General features: G+C 45.8%; 1 protein-coding gene across 1 annotated transcript in view; it reads left to right on the forward strand.

Annotated features, from left to right (window-relative positions):
• The window catches only part of LOC147711436 (hexokinase-1-like), a 2,269,016-nt gene that overhangs the window by 983,805 nt on the left and 1,268,025 nt on the right, over positions 1–17,186 (forward strand). The window contains exon 7 of the mRNA XM_086919487.1: positions 6,864–7,047. Within this exon, the coding sequence (XP_086775613.1) occupies positions 6,864–7,047 (184 nt within the window). The remainder of the gene's footprint in view (positions 1–6,863; positions 7,048–17,186) is intronic.

The following is a 17,186-nucleotide window of genomic DNA, read 5'->3' on the forward strand; positions in this document are numbered from 1 at the left end:
AACTACAATCCACACATGCTTGCTATATAATATGTCTTTTAATTCAGCTTAACGTCCGAGCACACTGGCTAAACCCACATACTCGTAACTATGGAGATCTATATTACTTGTTTTATTAACCCGGTAACTATCTTTATTTACCACGAACACTTGCCTTCTCCAATTAGTCCTATATTTATGGTTATGGTCACGTCAGTCACATCACGGTCCGCACTCGCGCACCGCGATAAAGATTCAGGAAAGGCGGACCTTTTCACATGCTTTCCCTGGGGATCACCCTTGTACTGGCTGTTCTGAACATTCATACCTGTTCTTTGAAACAGTGAGCTTTAAACTGCTTATTTAGCAGTTTGTAGAGCAGTTGCACATTGGTTTTCATAGTTCAGTTTTTGACCTTTTGGTTTATTTACAGCTGTTGTCTGGTTGGACCCCATTTACTGTTATTCTTAGACGATTACGGTTTTGAGGTACACTCCCGGTTATCCGCAGGGCACGAGTCCTAAAAAAAGAAGTGGGGGGACGCTGTCACCGGAAGTGACGTCACGACAGGAAGTGATGTCGCGAAAGGTGGCTTGCATCATCGGGCTCATTGCCTCCCCTCGCTCACCCCTCCGATGCGATTGCATCTGAGGAGCCAGCGTGTGTGCAGCGTGCTGTGAGCTCCGATCTCGTCACAGAGAGGCCAAAGAGTGAAGTCTAGCTGTTTGGCACGGGGGAACGGCGTCCACCCGGTAAAATAAGTGAGGGGACGCCGTCCACCCCAGTGGTACCCCGACTCGAGCCCTGGTTATCCGTTTACTTTCGACTGTCACGTCAGGGTGAGCTTGGCAGTCGGGTTCTTCTATTTTATTGTTGCACATTGAGTTGGGATTAAACTCCTCTTTCAGTGCTTTATTCATTACACAGAGCAAACACATAGTGTCTCTCTCATTGGTTTCTTTTGTACATCGCTAGTGGTTTCTTCAGCTCTCACTGTAGTGCACTCTGGTTATTTTGTAAAGTTCCTTCACATATTAGCGTCACGTTCATATGCACCTCACCACCCGTTCTAGACGATTTTCACTATTCTATTTTCTTTAGCATGTTACGATGAGCAAATTGTTCAATTCATTTTATGACATTGACGTTTCAGATTCTCCTGACGAAGGGCTGTTGTAATGCCTGAAATGCATTGGGACTAACCGTCTTCACTTAGGATACTTTTGTTATCTTGTGATCTAAGTTTTTTCAATTAACTTTATTTCATCTGCAACATTTGGAAATAAAAGTAGATTGAGCAACACAACGGTTCTCTACAGTTGGATTGATGAAAGGATTCACAGATTCGTCTGTTGTCTACATTGTTGAAGGACTGATTTAATTTGCAATACTTGTTTAATATTGTGTTTTTGACATTTTGTACACTTTTTCAGTGACCTACAATAGTGCACTTAGCATCCAGGATATTCATCTGGGTTTGTTTTTTTTCCTTCTGAATCTAGCGGCCGGCAGCGCCTCCTACTGGGTGCACACTGGCTTCAATACAGTTTTTGAATTTCATGTTCTTTTTTTATTATACTTTGTTAAAGTGAGTGCATCTGAGCTGTATATACCTCGATTTGTACTTTCAGAAAGATGGCATTTTCTTACTTAAACTCTTCATTGCCTTTTGACTGTCTCTGGAATTCATATCTTGGTTGGATGACAGCTGGGATTTGTGCATTCCCACTAGATAGTCACACACAAAGGGAGCTTCGGTGTGCCACTCACGTCCTGATGGCCCCTCACCAGGCTTATGTGTCACCCTGAGCTAGAGTGAGAGGGAGGAGCTGACATCTGCATCTTAATAGAAATGTACCTGACCCGCTCAAAGGGCTCAATATCCCCCGTAGTGAGTATGGAGCCAGGGCTGTCTTGAGCCCTAAAAAGACCTTTCTTTGAAGTCTCCCTACTTCAAAGACTAAAATGGGTATAAGTACTGGACTTCTGACGGCATGTACTCAGAACACTTCTGGAGCTGAGGACATTCTACCAGGAATAAGGGCAGTTATGCTGCCCGGAGGTACTGCCACTTTGCTCTTTGCTTTGCTGTGTTGGCCTGCTGCATGCTGCTTCTTGCCTGTATGTGAAAGGATTGCACTTGACTCTCTACATTCTACAACTCTAAAATTTCTAAAAGGGCATGTTCGGTTTCCCCCTGGTTTCTGAATCCTTAGGGATATCAAAGGCTTCCCCTCCATTTTGCTACCAGCACCTGGGCTCCTCTTCTGGGAGTCCTACTCTGCCAAGTGGTCTGAAGACCAGTCATGGGCCCTTGGAAGTGAGTGGTTGGTGCTGCAACCCAAGAAACCAACGCATCAAGGATGTTGTGCCAGTTGTAACCGGCGCATTGCTGCTGTCCCTTCATCGCGTTGACACATTGCTGAGTCCTCCACCAAAGCCACGAACACCGTTGGCCAACTGCGCAAAACATCATCCACGATATTCAACACAGCTCCAACTTTTCAGACTCTGCTCCCCCGCATGGCCCTGCGCGCTACGCTTTACCTACAGCCAGAGACGCGATAACGACGCATCAGCCCGATGCACATTGCTTCTTGAAATCGACGCATCCAGTACGTTGCCCAGCTTTGGAAATGGTGCATCGCCTTCGACAGCTATACATCACCTCCTTTGGACAACGCATTGTCTACAGTCTTCGATGCATCCACGACATTGCACCGACTTTGGAATCAACGCGTCACCTTAGACAGCGACACATCCCCTCCTTTCCTCCACGCATCAGCTACGATCTTCCACGCATCCAGGTTACTATTAGCGGGTCTGCGTGACTCCTGAATCTGGCCCACACTCCAACATAGTTGGACTGAACTTTTGGATTTGTCCCAGTCAATCGTGACCAGATAGCCAGTTAGAGCTACTGATTTCTAAGTACTGCATTTTTGGTTAATCTTAAAAAATTCTTATCTTGACCATGTATATATATCATTTTGGTCTTGTTTTACTGAGATAAATATTGGCTGTTTTCTAACTGGTGTGGAGTAATTTTATGGTGTTTTCACTGTGTTATTGTGTGTATGAACACAAATACTTTACATATTGCCTATTTAGTTTAGCCTGATTGCTCTGTGCCTTGCTTCCAGAGGGTGATCACAGGTAAACGTTTAGTGTTTACTACACTTACCCTAACTAGGATAGTGATTCTTGCTTGAACAGGGTTCATACCATTGTCAACCAGTAACCCAATTTATCACACTGGCAAACAAAGGATACAGATTATGTGCAGGCTATTTTTACCATTTTCCTGCCACATTCAGGGCATTTAGCATAAAGGGATGACTTATTGCAGTACAATAAATATATTTCCTGTTAAGAAAATATCAAAAAATACTCTTGACCCTAAAGGACATTGAGTGGACCAATTTTGTTGGTGGAAAATATGAGTGAAAAAAAACCTTAAATTCCAGAGCTCTGCTCTGGAATTCTGTCAGCAAGAACTGGAAAAAATAACTGGGTAAACTGCAACTTGCAGGGCATGATGGGACATTAAAGGTCAGGGTGCCCTTAAAGGGTAGTATTCTATTCTCACTATTTCAGTTCTGCAGCCTAAACAGTTCATTGCCCTTTACTTCCTTATCATTCACTTTAAAAGAAAGTAAAACATGTTTTTAAAGGCTGTTTCACTTTGTTCTTCAATCTTGTAAAATAACATATTGGAATTGGCAATAGGGCCTGTCTTAAGGCTACACAAAGTTTATTTTCTGTCACATGTACCTCCAGGCCTTTCTGAAGTAAAGCAAAGATACTATAAAAATGTGACTTTGAAAGAAGTGCTCATGGGTCCCTGGACGTGGGTGGGACTATTAATTATTTATGATTATTGTTAGAAATGGGGGTCTGTAGTTGGCAATGGCTGGTGCCAATGCCCAAGTAGGGACCATTTTTCCTAAGTCAGGGCAAGTGGGCTACTCCCTTTGATAACCCCTGCTCAACCCTGTGGTAACGTAGCACGAGCAGTTAGGCCTATCTCCGAGGCAGTGTGTGAAGCATTTATGACCATGCACAAATAGGCAGTAACTACACCACAAAAGTAAACAACTCAAGTTGGTATAGAAAAATGGTATCTTTATCTAAAGTTTAACTCAAGACTATCAAAGCGTTTTCACAAGTTACCAAGCACGTAAATCCGTAGGGACTTAAAAATGCAATACCGTATTCACCAGAACGTGGCACTGACTGAGTTCAGGGCCGGGGCCTACGCGACCCGTTGCGCACCAAATACCTGCCGTTGGAAGGGGTCTCAGCACATAGCTTCTCGAAGAAGCAGAGGCGGTGACAGGCGGACTCCCAGCGACCACAAGTTTTGGCTGCAGTGGTCCGCAGCATGCACCCACAATGATTCTGACAGTCGGGGAAAGGCGGGCTGTCAGCGGCAGCAGCATGTGGCTGCAGCGGCGGAGCTGGTGATGGCGATGACTCACGTTGTGCAGCTCCGTGGTGGGCCCAGAGCGGCAGCAGGTCTCTCTTAGCTGCGGCGGCCCACAGGACAGTTCACGATGATGCAATGTTGACACAGGTGCGGGCACTCAGCGACAGCATCTCTCTTTGCTGCGGCGGCCCACAGGACAAATCACAATGATACAAAGCTGGCAAAGGTGCAGGCACTCAGCGGCAACAGTTCTCTCTTAGCTGCGGCGGCCCACAGGACAAATCACGATGCTGCAAAGTTGGCAAAGGTGAGGGCACTCAGCGGCAGCAGCTCTCTCTTAGCTGCTGCAGCCCACAAGACGAATCACGATGATGCAAAGTTGGCAAAGGTGCAGGCACTCAGCGGCAGCAGCTCTCTCTTAGCTGCGGCGGCCCACAGGACGAATCACAATGATGCAAAGGTGCGGGCACTCAGTGGCAGCAGCTCACTCTTAGCTGCGGCGGCCCACAGGACAAATCACGATGATGCAAAGTTGGCAAAGGTGCGGTTACTCAGCAGCAGCAGCTCTCTCTTAGCTGCGGTGGCCCACAGGACAAATCATGATGGTGCAAAGTTGGCAAAGGTGCGGCCCACAGGACAAAGGATGGTCTCGACCAGGCTGGCACAACGGTGGGCACTCTGCTACTCCAGCTCTCGCTTAGCTGCAGCGGCCCACACAGAATCAGCGAAGGTTCTGAAGGTTCAAATTAAGGCGGGCTCTCAGCGGCGGCAGCTCTCGTAGCTGCAGCGGCCCACACACAGAGTTAACAAGGGTTACCAGTCGGCGCTCCTCACAGTAGAACTAGAGGCTCAGGAATGCTCGACTGAGGCCTCACCCGCAAGTAGAATTCCTCACACAAGGATTCAGACCGCTGATGGGGTGAAGTCTAATGTCCCTGAGACTTCAGCAGAGGCGCTCTTGATTCAGGCCCTCAGGTAGTTTCTTCGACAAGCTGATCAGTCGGACAGAGTTTCGTCTTGACATCCAGAAGGAACACACTTGAACAAGGTTCCAGCACAGTGTTTTATACCTAAAAAGTCTTTGTTCTCTAAAGTCACAAATCCCTCAATCCAGCCAGAACCAGTTCGATCGGTTCGTGGAGCACTTGGTTTAAGAGGCGACATCCTGCCCTTTCAGAATGAGGGGGTCTGCTATCAGTGGGAGGTGGAGCTATCATTCACTTTCCCAAGCACGTCCCTGCTCAGATCAAAGAGTCACCCCTCCCCATGCGTTGAATGCCAATCTCTCTCCCCACCCTGTTCTGACCCAATTGGCCCTGCCGTTCAAAACCAGACGGCCAATACACATACTAGCAAAGCCTACAGGAAAGCTTAGGCAAGAAAATACCGAGTTTCCAGTAGAGGCATTTTCGAACATGGAATATATAAAGGGTTCTTACTAAAAGGTGTAGCTCAATGTCCTGAGCTTAAACATATCAAATTCGAATTTCCTATCAAGTTCCTGGGGTCAGATAGGATTAGGGAAGGTAATCCTCACAGTGAAATGGAGGGTAACTTGCTACTGCAACATGCTACACAGACCTAGGCATTATGGTTATCCCAATTCATACAGTCATCTTTACACAGGGAGCACTCATGCTGTGGCACTGATCAGTAGTGGCACAGCGCCCAGAGCATCTAAATCCAGCCAATCATAAAAGATAGGAAGTGAACAGAGGAAAGGGGACCCACGCCAATGGTGCCAGGTCTAACAACTATTAATTGAGATTCCCTGAGAGAGTACTTACTATAGTAATAAGACTTTGATGTAGAGCAAGAGAGAGAGCGAGGGGCAAAAAATCTGAAAGAAAGTAGAAGATAAATATAGAAGATCGGTAATAAGCAGGGAAAGGAGGGGTTCAAGAATAACCTGCAAGAGTAAGATAAAAGACAAGAAGGGTGGAGTGGTGAAAAGAAGATGCATTAGGTGTCATCAAGATGAGACAGCCTTTGAAATCAGCAAATGCCTGCCATTTTTTCAAGTAAAACGTTATACCCCTGCACTTACTATTATCATAACGAACTGTTTTTTTGGCTCATGTTAGTGGTGAAAGAGGGCAGCGGATTCCTAAGAAAGCTTTTAGCCAGTTGCACTTATTTGTATGTATTTATTTATTATTACAAATGAAGCACTGTCTAGACAAATTAGAGATTAAAGTGCCCATTTCTTTGTGCAAGGTGGGTAATTAAAGTAGTTTTTTTTATGTATCATGGACCGTTTGTCCCCAGAGTCTCTGGTAGCTATTGTTGCTACCTTTTCTACCCCGGTTATCATCGAGGTAGGAGGGATCCATCTTGGGCTACTTTAATGTCAAGAAACATAATTCCCACAGGAACAACATTCTTATTAATTTTCAAACATGTACTTATGGCCTGAGTTCTAGATGTATTAATCCTGCTCATATCTATCCCTAAGGTACTGGTACCAATGCTTGCTATATGGAAGAACTGCGGCACATTGATCTGGTGGAAGGTGATGAGGGGAGGATGTGCATTAATACGGAATGGGGAGCTTTTGGAGACGATGGTCTGTTAGAGGATATCAGGACTGAATTTGATAGAGAGATTGACCGTGGGTCTCCAAATCCTGGAAAACAGCTGTAAGTAACCAAGCCACAGCCTTTTTGATGCTTTGTTGTTTTTTCTGATATGCTCTTTAACCTCTTTACTGCCACAAACAACCTAAAAGTGTGCACAGTTTTGAGGACCAAGGCTCAAGCTCCGGCTAATTTTTTTCTGTGTCTCCGTCCTGATGAGAATGAAATTATTTTGTGTGGTAGAAGTTTTTATCCCAGCATCTGATATTATCTTTTGCTTAACTGGAGCAACCTAGTCCCATCTTCTGGAACGAACCATTGATAAGAAGATGAAATCACATAGCTGTCAGATACATATGGAGTAGGTGTGGTCGGAAATTCTCCATTTCTTCTTTGTGGTCAGTGGTGGGACTGAGAAAAGTGATCAGTACTGGCAGCCCCTGGCCTGCTCAAGTGTTAATGCTCCGTTTTGGATGTCTGAAAGACGCTGGGAGTAACAGTGAGTGAAGCACTCCAGGTCCTCCTGTCACCTCCTACCCAGTCCATAAACCGTAAGGCTGCATGGTAAGAACAATAAGTTAGATGACTAGTCACTATTCTCAATCATTTCACTTCCTATGCCCACCTTAGTGCCCTTGTATTTCGTACTGGTGCTAGAAGGGAAATTGGAAGGGTTCCTAGTCCATGCCACCTGGTTTCCCTTTCTGCCCCAGTAAACAATCAGACATCGAAGAGGTAAGAAGCAGGTCAGGTAAAAGTTACACCTTCTGACAGGCCTAACTTTGGCCGAAGCAGTTGTGGAATGCACAGATTTGTGGTTTGGCTGGTAAGTGGGACGGTGTTGTGGGCACGTATCGGAGGTGGATGCTCCATTTGAGCAGAGGATCGTTGCCCCACAAAAAAAGGCCCCAGGCCAGAGCTGAAAAATAAAATGGTCATAAAGTTTATTTTTAAGCATTTTGTTTTTCGGCAACCAACCTGTCCCGAACTGAGTGTCAGGATGGAGCAGGGTCATTGCTGCTGAGTGGCAGCCGGGAGCTGTGTGCTAATTTTTAAAATGTGCATGACTCTTTGGCTTGCTGTCTTGCGACAGACAGCCAGATATGCACATTTTAAAACTCTCTAACCCAGCTGTCTTAACCCAGCTGGGTTAGAGAACTCAAAACCCTTCAGTGCTCTTATGAGTGCTGGTAGAGGCCACTTCCACCAATCCTGGTTCTGTTCTCATGATGTGAGCAGTGACAGGATTGGCTTGGGAGTTTGGAACCTGCCTGCCTTGATGAGAAAAGACCATCGAGAAGGACATCGCTGCTCGCAGGTAAGTGCCTTTTATTTAATTTTTAAAAATATTTTAATGTCCCACCCACCCACCACCCTCCAGACATGTCAGCCGTCACTGGTGTTTATTTGCCCACAAAATCCACTCTCACTCTTCCTGCCACCATTTCTACCCACCCAGGTGTCAAGTCATGGTTTTCATGACAGGGGAGTGAGTTATGGTTTATACCGTGGACCCTAAATGGTGAATTTCAATGAGTTTTAAGTATCACTCCCTCCTGAAACTAGGCTCATCTCCTCCACTACACTTTTTAAGAAAGAAGTGAAAGCTATTTTTATGGCCAAATACACCTGACCTATGAGCATAGATCTAGAAAGACTCTACACCGACCTGTATTATTATGTTCGATCTCTATGACTATGTATTTCGCCTGTATTATTGATGCTACTGACTATCTATGCACACTTTTAACTGTTATATTTATATTATTGATTTGCTGTACTAATTTGCTCCCTCACGTACCTACCCTTCCCACTTATTATGTTTAAATTCACTCTCTTGTTGGTATTCCCGGCTTTGTAAAGCGCTCGGATATCTGCAAAGATCTTGTTCGCGCTATATAAAACTTTCAAAATAAATAAATAAATATTACTTTGGAGCTATAACATTATGTTTGAGGCATGTGAGCTGTAGTTCACATGCTTTGAATACTCCTGCCATCTAGTGTTGGATCTGGATGTTTGCACTTTGTCTTTCTTCGAAGAAGTCTTTCCAGTCACGAGGTAGGTGACTCCTCCTTTCGGTAATAGTGCGCTTGGGTATCTACTCCATTGTTAGATTGTTGTTTTCCGCCATCAAGTTTGCACATGTTTTGCTGCGCTCCGGTTCGACATCGTTTCTCGGGTTCCCCTTGGTGCGTAATCCACTTACCCTCAACGGTATTGTTATTCGATCGAGTTTCCTATTCTTCGCGTATCGTATCAGTCAGAAAAAATATCTTTCAATTGGAAACTTTTGGAAGGTCGTTGGGCCTAGCCGCGACAGGCAAGTTCGTAGACAGTGCAACGGACTCCATTTAAATTATATCCATGGTGCCACGCGAAGTACCCGCGCACAAACTTGCATGAAGTGTGCAATTTGTGTCCCCTCCCCGGAGCACGATGAACAAGACTGTGACCCCTGCAGATTCTTTCAATCCAAGAAGACACTCCGCGACAGTCGGGCTGGACGTCACGAAATGCAACATCAAAACAGCGTCTCCATTCCGGATCTCTTTGGAGAAGATTCCGACGTCCACAGTGCGCAAGGAGCAGAGGAAGAGGACGAGCACATTTCCCTGTCTGAAGCGGAGTCTGACATGGACAGAGACATTTCTCAGGGTCAGCGTACCGTGAGTACCAATACTCCCCTGCCCCAAACTGTACCTCTGCCCAAGAAGAAGGCTCCGGTCCCTCCTCTTCCTTTGGGCCAAGGTTGGCACCAAGAACAGATTTCCAACGCCCGCCTTCGGGCCCGGCACTGAAACAGACATTGAAGCCTTCCGGCTCGGGATCGAGTCGGCCCCCTTCGAGCACCGAGCTGAAACCATTGTCATTGAGACCAAAGCATGTTTTGGTAACAATCCGTCCGCTATCGAAATCATCTTCGGATCCCAACACTTCCATGCCAAAAACACCGGCTCCGAAAATGTTGGCACCGAAACAAAAAAACGCTCCAACTCCCATAAAGAGTAACATTTAGACGTCCCGCCTACAAACACGGACCCGAAACAAAAGGAACTGGTCATCAATCCCAAAATTGTATATATTCAGGCGAAATTGCCACTAAAACGCAAACTAGAAACAGAGGACACTTACCACATTCCTCTGAAGAGGAAACTTGTTGGTACTAACCCCTCTCCTCCTCTATCACCTTCTTCCCCACCTAACCCAAATTTGTTAATAACACCCACAAACTCACCACCACCATAATCACCTTACAGCCCGGATGACGGGGATGGAGATGCGGTAGATAACAATAGTCCTGATCCATGGGAGGATTATAAACTGATCAAAACACAGATAATTATCTAGACTTATACCCGACAAAACCCTCTCCACCTGATGATAATGTAGGGTTCATAGAGTTAATATATAGGGCTCCTGATTATCATGGAGTTTAGCTTCATAAAGAGTCACTTGAGGAGGATTTTCTCACTTGAGGAGGATTTTCTCTTTGCGACATTAAGTTCTTCCCAGAGATCCACTCTTACACTTCCTATGCTTTAGGGTGTGCTTAAGCATGCAGACGACATTTTTAAAGATCCTGTTCGTGCAAGAATCCTTTCACCAAGGGTAGATAAGAAATATAAATCTGCACCAACAGATCCAGTTTATATCAAGGGTCAATTACCAATAGATTCCCTTGTAGTTTCTAATGCCCGTAAATGGGCAAACTCTCAAGCCTCGGGATATACCCCTCCTCCAGACAAGGAATCTAAATTAATAGATGCCTCAGGGAAAAGAGTGGCTGTACAGGCAGCCAATCACTGGCGTATTCACTTAGCCAGATATGACCGAGCTCACTATGACAAATTGGAACCATTGCTCCAATTTCTACCTGATGAACACAAGGCTAAAGCACACAACCAAATTCAGGAAGGAAAACTCATTTCAAACACTTCCATCAGATGCGCTTTAGATAAGGCTGACACTGCCGCTTGTTCAATCAACACCAGGGTCTTGCTACAAAGGAACGCCTGGCTTAGAGTTTAAACCCAAGGTCCAGGCTTCTATATTAAATCTGCCTTTTGATAAAGAGCTTCTCTTTGGTCCTGTTTTAGACACTTCCTTAGAGAAGATGAAGAAGGACATAGACGTTTCAAAATCCATGGAAGCCCTATAGTCCCCATCCAATCTGGGTTCTTTTTGCCCCTCTTTCTGCAGGAGGGGCTCCAAAAACATATCTACAGAAAACACCTCAACGTCGTATAGGGGCAACAGTCAGTCACCCTCTTCAAGAGGTTACTTGGAAGCACATAATGGCAAGGGAAGACATAAGGGTTCCACACCCCATACCTCCCTCTCAACAAACAAACCGTGATTTGCCTCCTCTTCCCGTACCCCCCCTCTGATCATTCCACACCTGTCGGGCATGTCTCTCTCAATTCCTCTCTGTCTGGCATACAATAACTTCAGACAGATGGGTTCTAGGAATTATCCAATCTGGTTATTGCCTGGAGCTTACTAACAATCCCCCAAACATTCCTCCACATTCACAAAAAATGTCATCAGAACATCTACACCTCCTCAAACAGGAGGTTCCCTCTCTTCTGCAAAAGGGAGCTACAGAGCCCATACTTTTACAATACCAAGGGTCCTTTGTGTACTCCCTGTACTTTCTAATACCGAAAAAAGACGGCTCTCCCAGGCCTATACTGGACCTCAAAGTTAAATCAATATATTCACTCAGATCACTTTCACATGGTGACACTTCAACAAGTGCCTCCCGCTCCTACAGCAAGGCGACTTTATGTCTACTCGAGACTTAAAGGAGGCATACTTCCATATTCCAATCCATCCAGCTCATCGCAAATATCTCAGGTTTGTGGTACCGGGATAGCACTACCAGTTCAAAGTGCTTCCATTCAGAGTGACCACTGCTCCCAGGGTATTCACCAAATGCCTGGCAATAGTTGCTGATCACCTGCGAAGGCAACATATTCATGTCTTCCCATACTTGGACGATTGGCTCATCAAAGCCAGCTCTTACCGAAAGTGTCTCCAACACACTCAAATAACAGTACAGTTACTGTACGATCTCGGGTTCACAGTAAATGTGTTGAAGTCCCATCTCCAACCTTCCAACACGCAAACTTATTTGGAAGCCACTATCAATGCTCAAAAAACTCTAGCCTGTCCCAATGTGACCAGAATCTGCAATATTCAGGCTCTAATTTCACAGTTTCAGCCCAATCAGTCATTACCAGCTCAAGTATATATGCAACTACTGGGAACGGTGGCGTCTTGCACCATGATAGTTCGCTATGCATGGCTTCAAATGTGTCCCCTTCAGGAATGCTTAGCACGTCAGTGGAATCAGTCTCAAGGTCAATTGTCAGATCTAGCATTGGTAGACGCCCGCACCCATCGCTCTCTGCAGTGGTGTAATCCACAAAACCTATCCAAAGGGTGGCCCTTCATCGACTCAGTTTCACAGATAGTGCTAACAGCAGACACGTTGCTCACTGGTTAGGGAGCTCATCTCCAGGCTCACACAATTTAAGGTCTGTGAAGGCAAAAGCAACTTCACATGAGTCATCTAGAGTTGCTGGCAGTATTTCTAGCGCTCAAGGCCTTCCAGACTCACCTTGCAGGCAAAACTGTCCTGATACTCGCAGACAACATGACGGCCATGCATTACATACAGAAACGGGGGGGGGGGGGGCACTCTCTTCAGCTGTCAACACTTGCACAAGCCATCTGGCAGTGGGCCATACATCACAAAATGTATCTCCTGGCAGAAAACCTCCTAGGAGTAAACAATCAGATTGCAGATCTTCTCAGCAGGCAGAGACAATAGATTCACGAGTGGGAACTTCACCCTCAAGTTCTCCTCCCATTCTTTCAAATGTGAGGTTTCCACAGATAGATTTGTTCGTAACATACCAAAACGCAAAATGCCCAAACGTCTCCAGGTATCCACACCCATTGTCCAAAGGCAATGCACTACGGAAGAACTGGTCAGGGATATTTGCCTACTCTTTTCCACCTCTCCCACTCATTTCACTAGTGGTTCAGAAGCTCAGACAAATATTCCTCACACTGATCCTAGTAGCTCCCACATGGGCCCGTCAACCTTGGTTCACTACTCTGCTGGAGCTCTCAGTAGTTCCTCATCAAAAACTACATCTCACTCCCAGTCTCCTCACATGGAGCCATGGAGAGATAAGATATCCAGATCCCAAAGATCTCAACCTAGCGATTTGGCACCTGAAATCATGAAGTTTGGTTACCTGAACCTTCTACCAGACTGTATGAATATCATTAAATAGGCCAAAAGGACTTTTATAAGGACTTGCTACGCAGTTAAATGGAAGCGATTTGTTATAGATTGTAATAACAACCATATCAATCCACCAGATGCTTCCATTCATAATATAATTTGTTACTTTCTACATTTACAGTAGTCAGGATTAGGTTACACATACATATGCTTACATCTCGCTGCAATAGCTGCATACTTTCAAAACAGACAGCATCTGTCCCTTTTCAGAGTACCCGTTATCAAGGCTTTCATGGAAGGACTCAAAAGATTTACTCCACCAAGACTTCCACTTGCTCCAGTGTGGAATCTCAACATTGTCCTTACCAGACTAATGGGCCCACCCTTCGAGCCATTGCACAATTTCTCACTTGGAAAGTTGCTTTCCTCATTGCTATTAAATCACTGAGGAGAGTGGGTGAGCTTCAGGCATTAACCATAGAGGAACCATTTTGTCAAGTCCGCCGAAACAAAGTGGTCCTTCGCACTAACCCCACATTCCTACCCAAAGTGATATCTGCCTTTCACATCAATCAATCTGTTGAGTTGCCCGTGTTCTTTCCTCAACTTGATTCAGTGGCAGAACGAGCTCTGAACACATTAGATGTTAAAAGAGCCTTATTATATTATATAGAAAGAACAAAACTGTAGGAAGGTGGATTTCTGACTATATGGTTACTCCAACTTTTTGCCTAGTGTTTAGCTGGTTTTTGACTTAGTTGGCCTGGGATCCTGCTATTCAGGGCCCCAGGCTATCTGCTCTCTCTGTAAAATGGACTCCATGTACATTAGGTACATACCTAATTGGGGATTGGGTCACCTTTGTGAGCCCCGGTATAGTGTACCATAGGTACCCAGGGCATAGGTGCATCCAAGGCCTACCAGGGACTGCAGCATGAATTATGCCACCCCTGGCTGGCCATCCAAACTGACAACCCAGGCTGATCACTCAGCTTGGGCAAGGTGGTGTAATCACCCCTTGCTTAGATATAGTATTCCTATATCTACCCTTATATATAGACACATATATACCTATAATTCACTCTTATGGCAGGACTTGAAAATCCTGAAGGCAGAGTGCTTGGTTTTATGTGAGATGGTGCTCTAGCATGAGCTGAGCCCTTCTGCAGCTTTCGGAACCATGTCCTTACTGGTGTTCTATGATATAGCCATACCATATACTCTTAAGGCGCATTATAATCCTCGCGGTTAATGCTAACTTTGGTTTGGCTTTATCAAAACACGTTGTGTCAGACACTTTGGAATACTACCCCCCCCCCCCCCCCCCTGCAGCGGGGGTAGCATTCCACCCTCCTAGAGGGAGAAGACATGTAGTTACTGCTTTACCCGGTTAAACAGAGCCTCAGCATCCCAAAATGGATGCTGCTGCCACAGACACAAGTCTAACCTCCTGCAGCTAGACGAAACTCTGCCAAGGGAGGCCTGGACATTAGGTTTCCTGGCACCTCCCCAGACAGCCTGTAGTGCAGGGGTCTCCAAACCGGTCCTGGAGGGCCGGATCCATGCCAGAGTTTTAAAATTACTACATGTATCTCAATGAGGATATCCAAAAAATCTGGTATGGATCCGGCCCTCCAGGACCGGTTTGGAGACCCCTGCTGTAGTGGATAGGGGTAGGGTGGGTTCAGTGGAAAGATGCTTTTCCAGACACTGCCTGGGGCACACAAGGTGCTCCATGCATAGCTTGGTTCAAACCAGTTGCTGGGGTACTCCAGCCCCAGCTCTGGCGCGAAACTGGACAAAGAGAAAGGGGTGTAACCACCTCCTTCTCAGGTTTCACCCATAGGAGGGACCTAGCAGGTAATCCAGTCCCTTAGTTTAGTATAAAGATAGGAGCTGTGTCTAGAGACATCAGATTATCCTGGAAAGAAACTCTGAAACAAACTTTTGGACCTTTGACGTTCCATATCGACTGGAAGACTGAAGACCTCTCCCTTGTGGTCAAGGAGTGAGCACCCTGTGCAAACAGGCACCACCAGTAACTTGCCGGTTTGCTTTGTCGGCGCTCCTGCCGGAACCCGAAGACTCAGCGACTCAGGAACTGGACTTCCAGACTCCGATCCACATCCACATCCACAGCAAAGCTGAGACCCCTGGCGGACACGAGAGACGTGGAACCAGACATCCTGGACTACTTGCTAACCGTGCAGCTTCAGAGGTACCCTCGAAGTTGTGCATTGGGGTTTGAGAAGCCCCAGATCCGAGCAGCATTTGTACCGAAGCACAGCCCTCCACACTCCATGAGTGCCGCATGGGGCCCACTCCTGCATTTCAGCTCGACGCGTCTTCCCGACTGCTAGTCCGTTGGCTAGTGAGCCCTACGAAGACGAACCTTCGAATCAACAACGCTTGCCTGGTTGCTCCAGTCTTGCTCCAGCTTCCCTGTGAAGGAGAAGCGCCCCAGACCTTGCTGGTCTGAACAGAAGCCCATTTTCACTTCCTGCGTGGGTTGCGGTTACCAAGGCTTGTTGGGTCTAATCCGAATACCAACACCGCACTCACCTAGATCCTTCGTGGGACAGCTCGTATCCAGCGCCTGGTCGTCGTCGACGCCTCCTGGTCCACGTGGCTGCAGAGACGAGCTTCACCTCTTCACCTGATTGCATCTTGACATCGCCTGGTTCCTTCCTGGTCACTGGCTAGTGACCCAGACTCTGTCCTCTCTGCTTTCAGGTTCTTCACGACTCTGATCCACCCTTCGGATCCACCCGGACACTTTTCTTCTGGTCGTCTGCAACACGTCTTTGCAGCTCTCCATAGGAAACTGCGACAAAACCTGACACGAAAAGACACCTATGTACCCGGTTTCCCTGGGTGAGGTAACTCGAGTACTTTGGTGCTCCCTTGGGTATTAACTATCCAAGTGTCCTAGTTTAACAGGGTTCTACCGTAGTCCATCCGGAAGTGTCCGAAATCTACTTTGTAACTTTTACGTTCCCATTCTAACTATATGGTAACTCACGTGTGTGTTCAGACACTGCACACGCCTCCCACTTCCTAACCTTTGGTTGTCCACTGTAGCCCCAGCGATTCTCTAGGCCCTAGGCCTATTCACTATTCCTGAAGTGGTTCTTATACCAGTTACTTAGTATATGGTTTGTGAGGCCCCTAGGGCAGAATTGTATATGAGTAACTTGTGCTGTATCTCGAACTCTGACCTCATAAAGAGTGCAGAGGGGTTGTGTTAGAAATAAATACATATATATTTGATATATACCTTGTGTGGTGTCCTTTCATTTGATATTCCAGGGATTATTATTGGTAAAACAGCTGGCTTCACATGCTCTCTGAAGTTTTAGCCTAAGACTGCTTTGTCCATGCTACCACTAGGATAGCTGGTCTGTATGGTTGACTTTACAACCATCACCATAAAGGTTGTTTGGACTAATACAGGGTGCCTACTAGAATAGTGCACATCATATACCAGGCCAACTTCTCACAAAAACCATTTTGTAAAACTAAACAGGTCTTTGTGGCTTTTGCTCCACCACACAAAGGCAATCCTATTTCTACATCAGGTATTGCTCGGTGGATAGTTAAATGCATTTATTTACAATAAACCTGTGCACTCATAAAATCCAAAACAAAGTATGTTAGTATTCTACACATAAGAACAATGATCGCTCTGAGTTTTCTTGTTTCTTTTAAAAATCCACATCAGCGGGTAATATGATGCAGGATAAGTATTACTTGTATATATACTTGATAGTAATTGTACACCGATATAGGCGCACTTCCGGATTGCTCGTATTGATACCGAGACATGGGGTCTTGTCTCAATACATAATCATAGACACTTATCCTGTGTTTGAGAAAATTGGTCTGGCCACTATTTGCCCTACAAACATTGCCTCCGAATACTTATACGTTCTCCATCGAC

The sequence above is a fragment of the Lissotriton vulgaris genome, chromosome 5 (genome assembly GCF_964263255.1).
Source record: "Lissotriton vulgaris chromosome 5, aLisVul1.2, whole genome shotgun sequence".
NCBI classification, from domain to species: Eukaryota; Metazoa; Chordata; class Amphibia; order Caudata; family Salamandridae; genus Lissotriton; species Lissotriton vulgaris.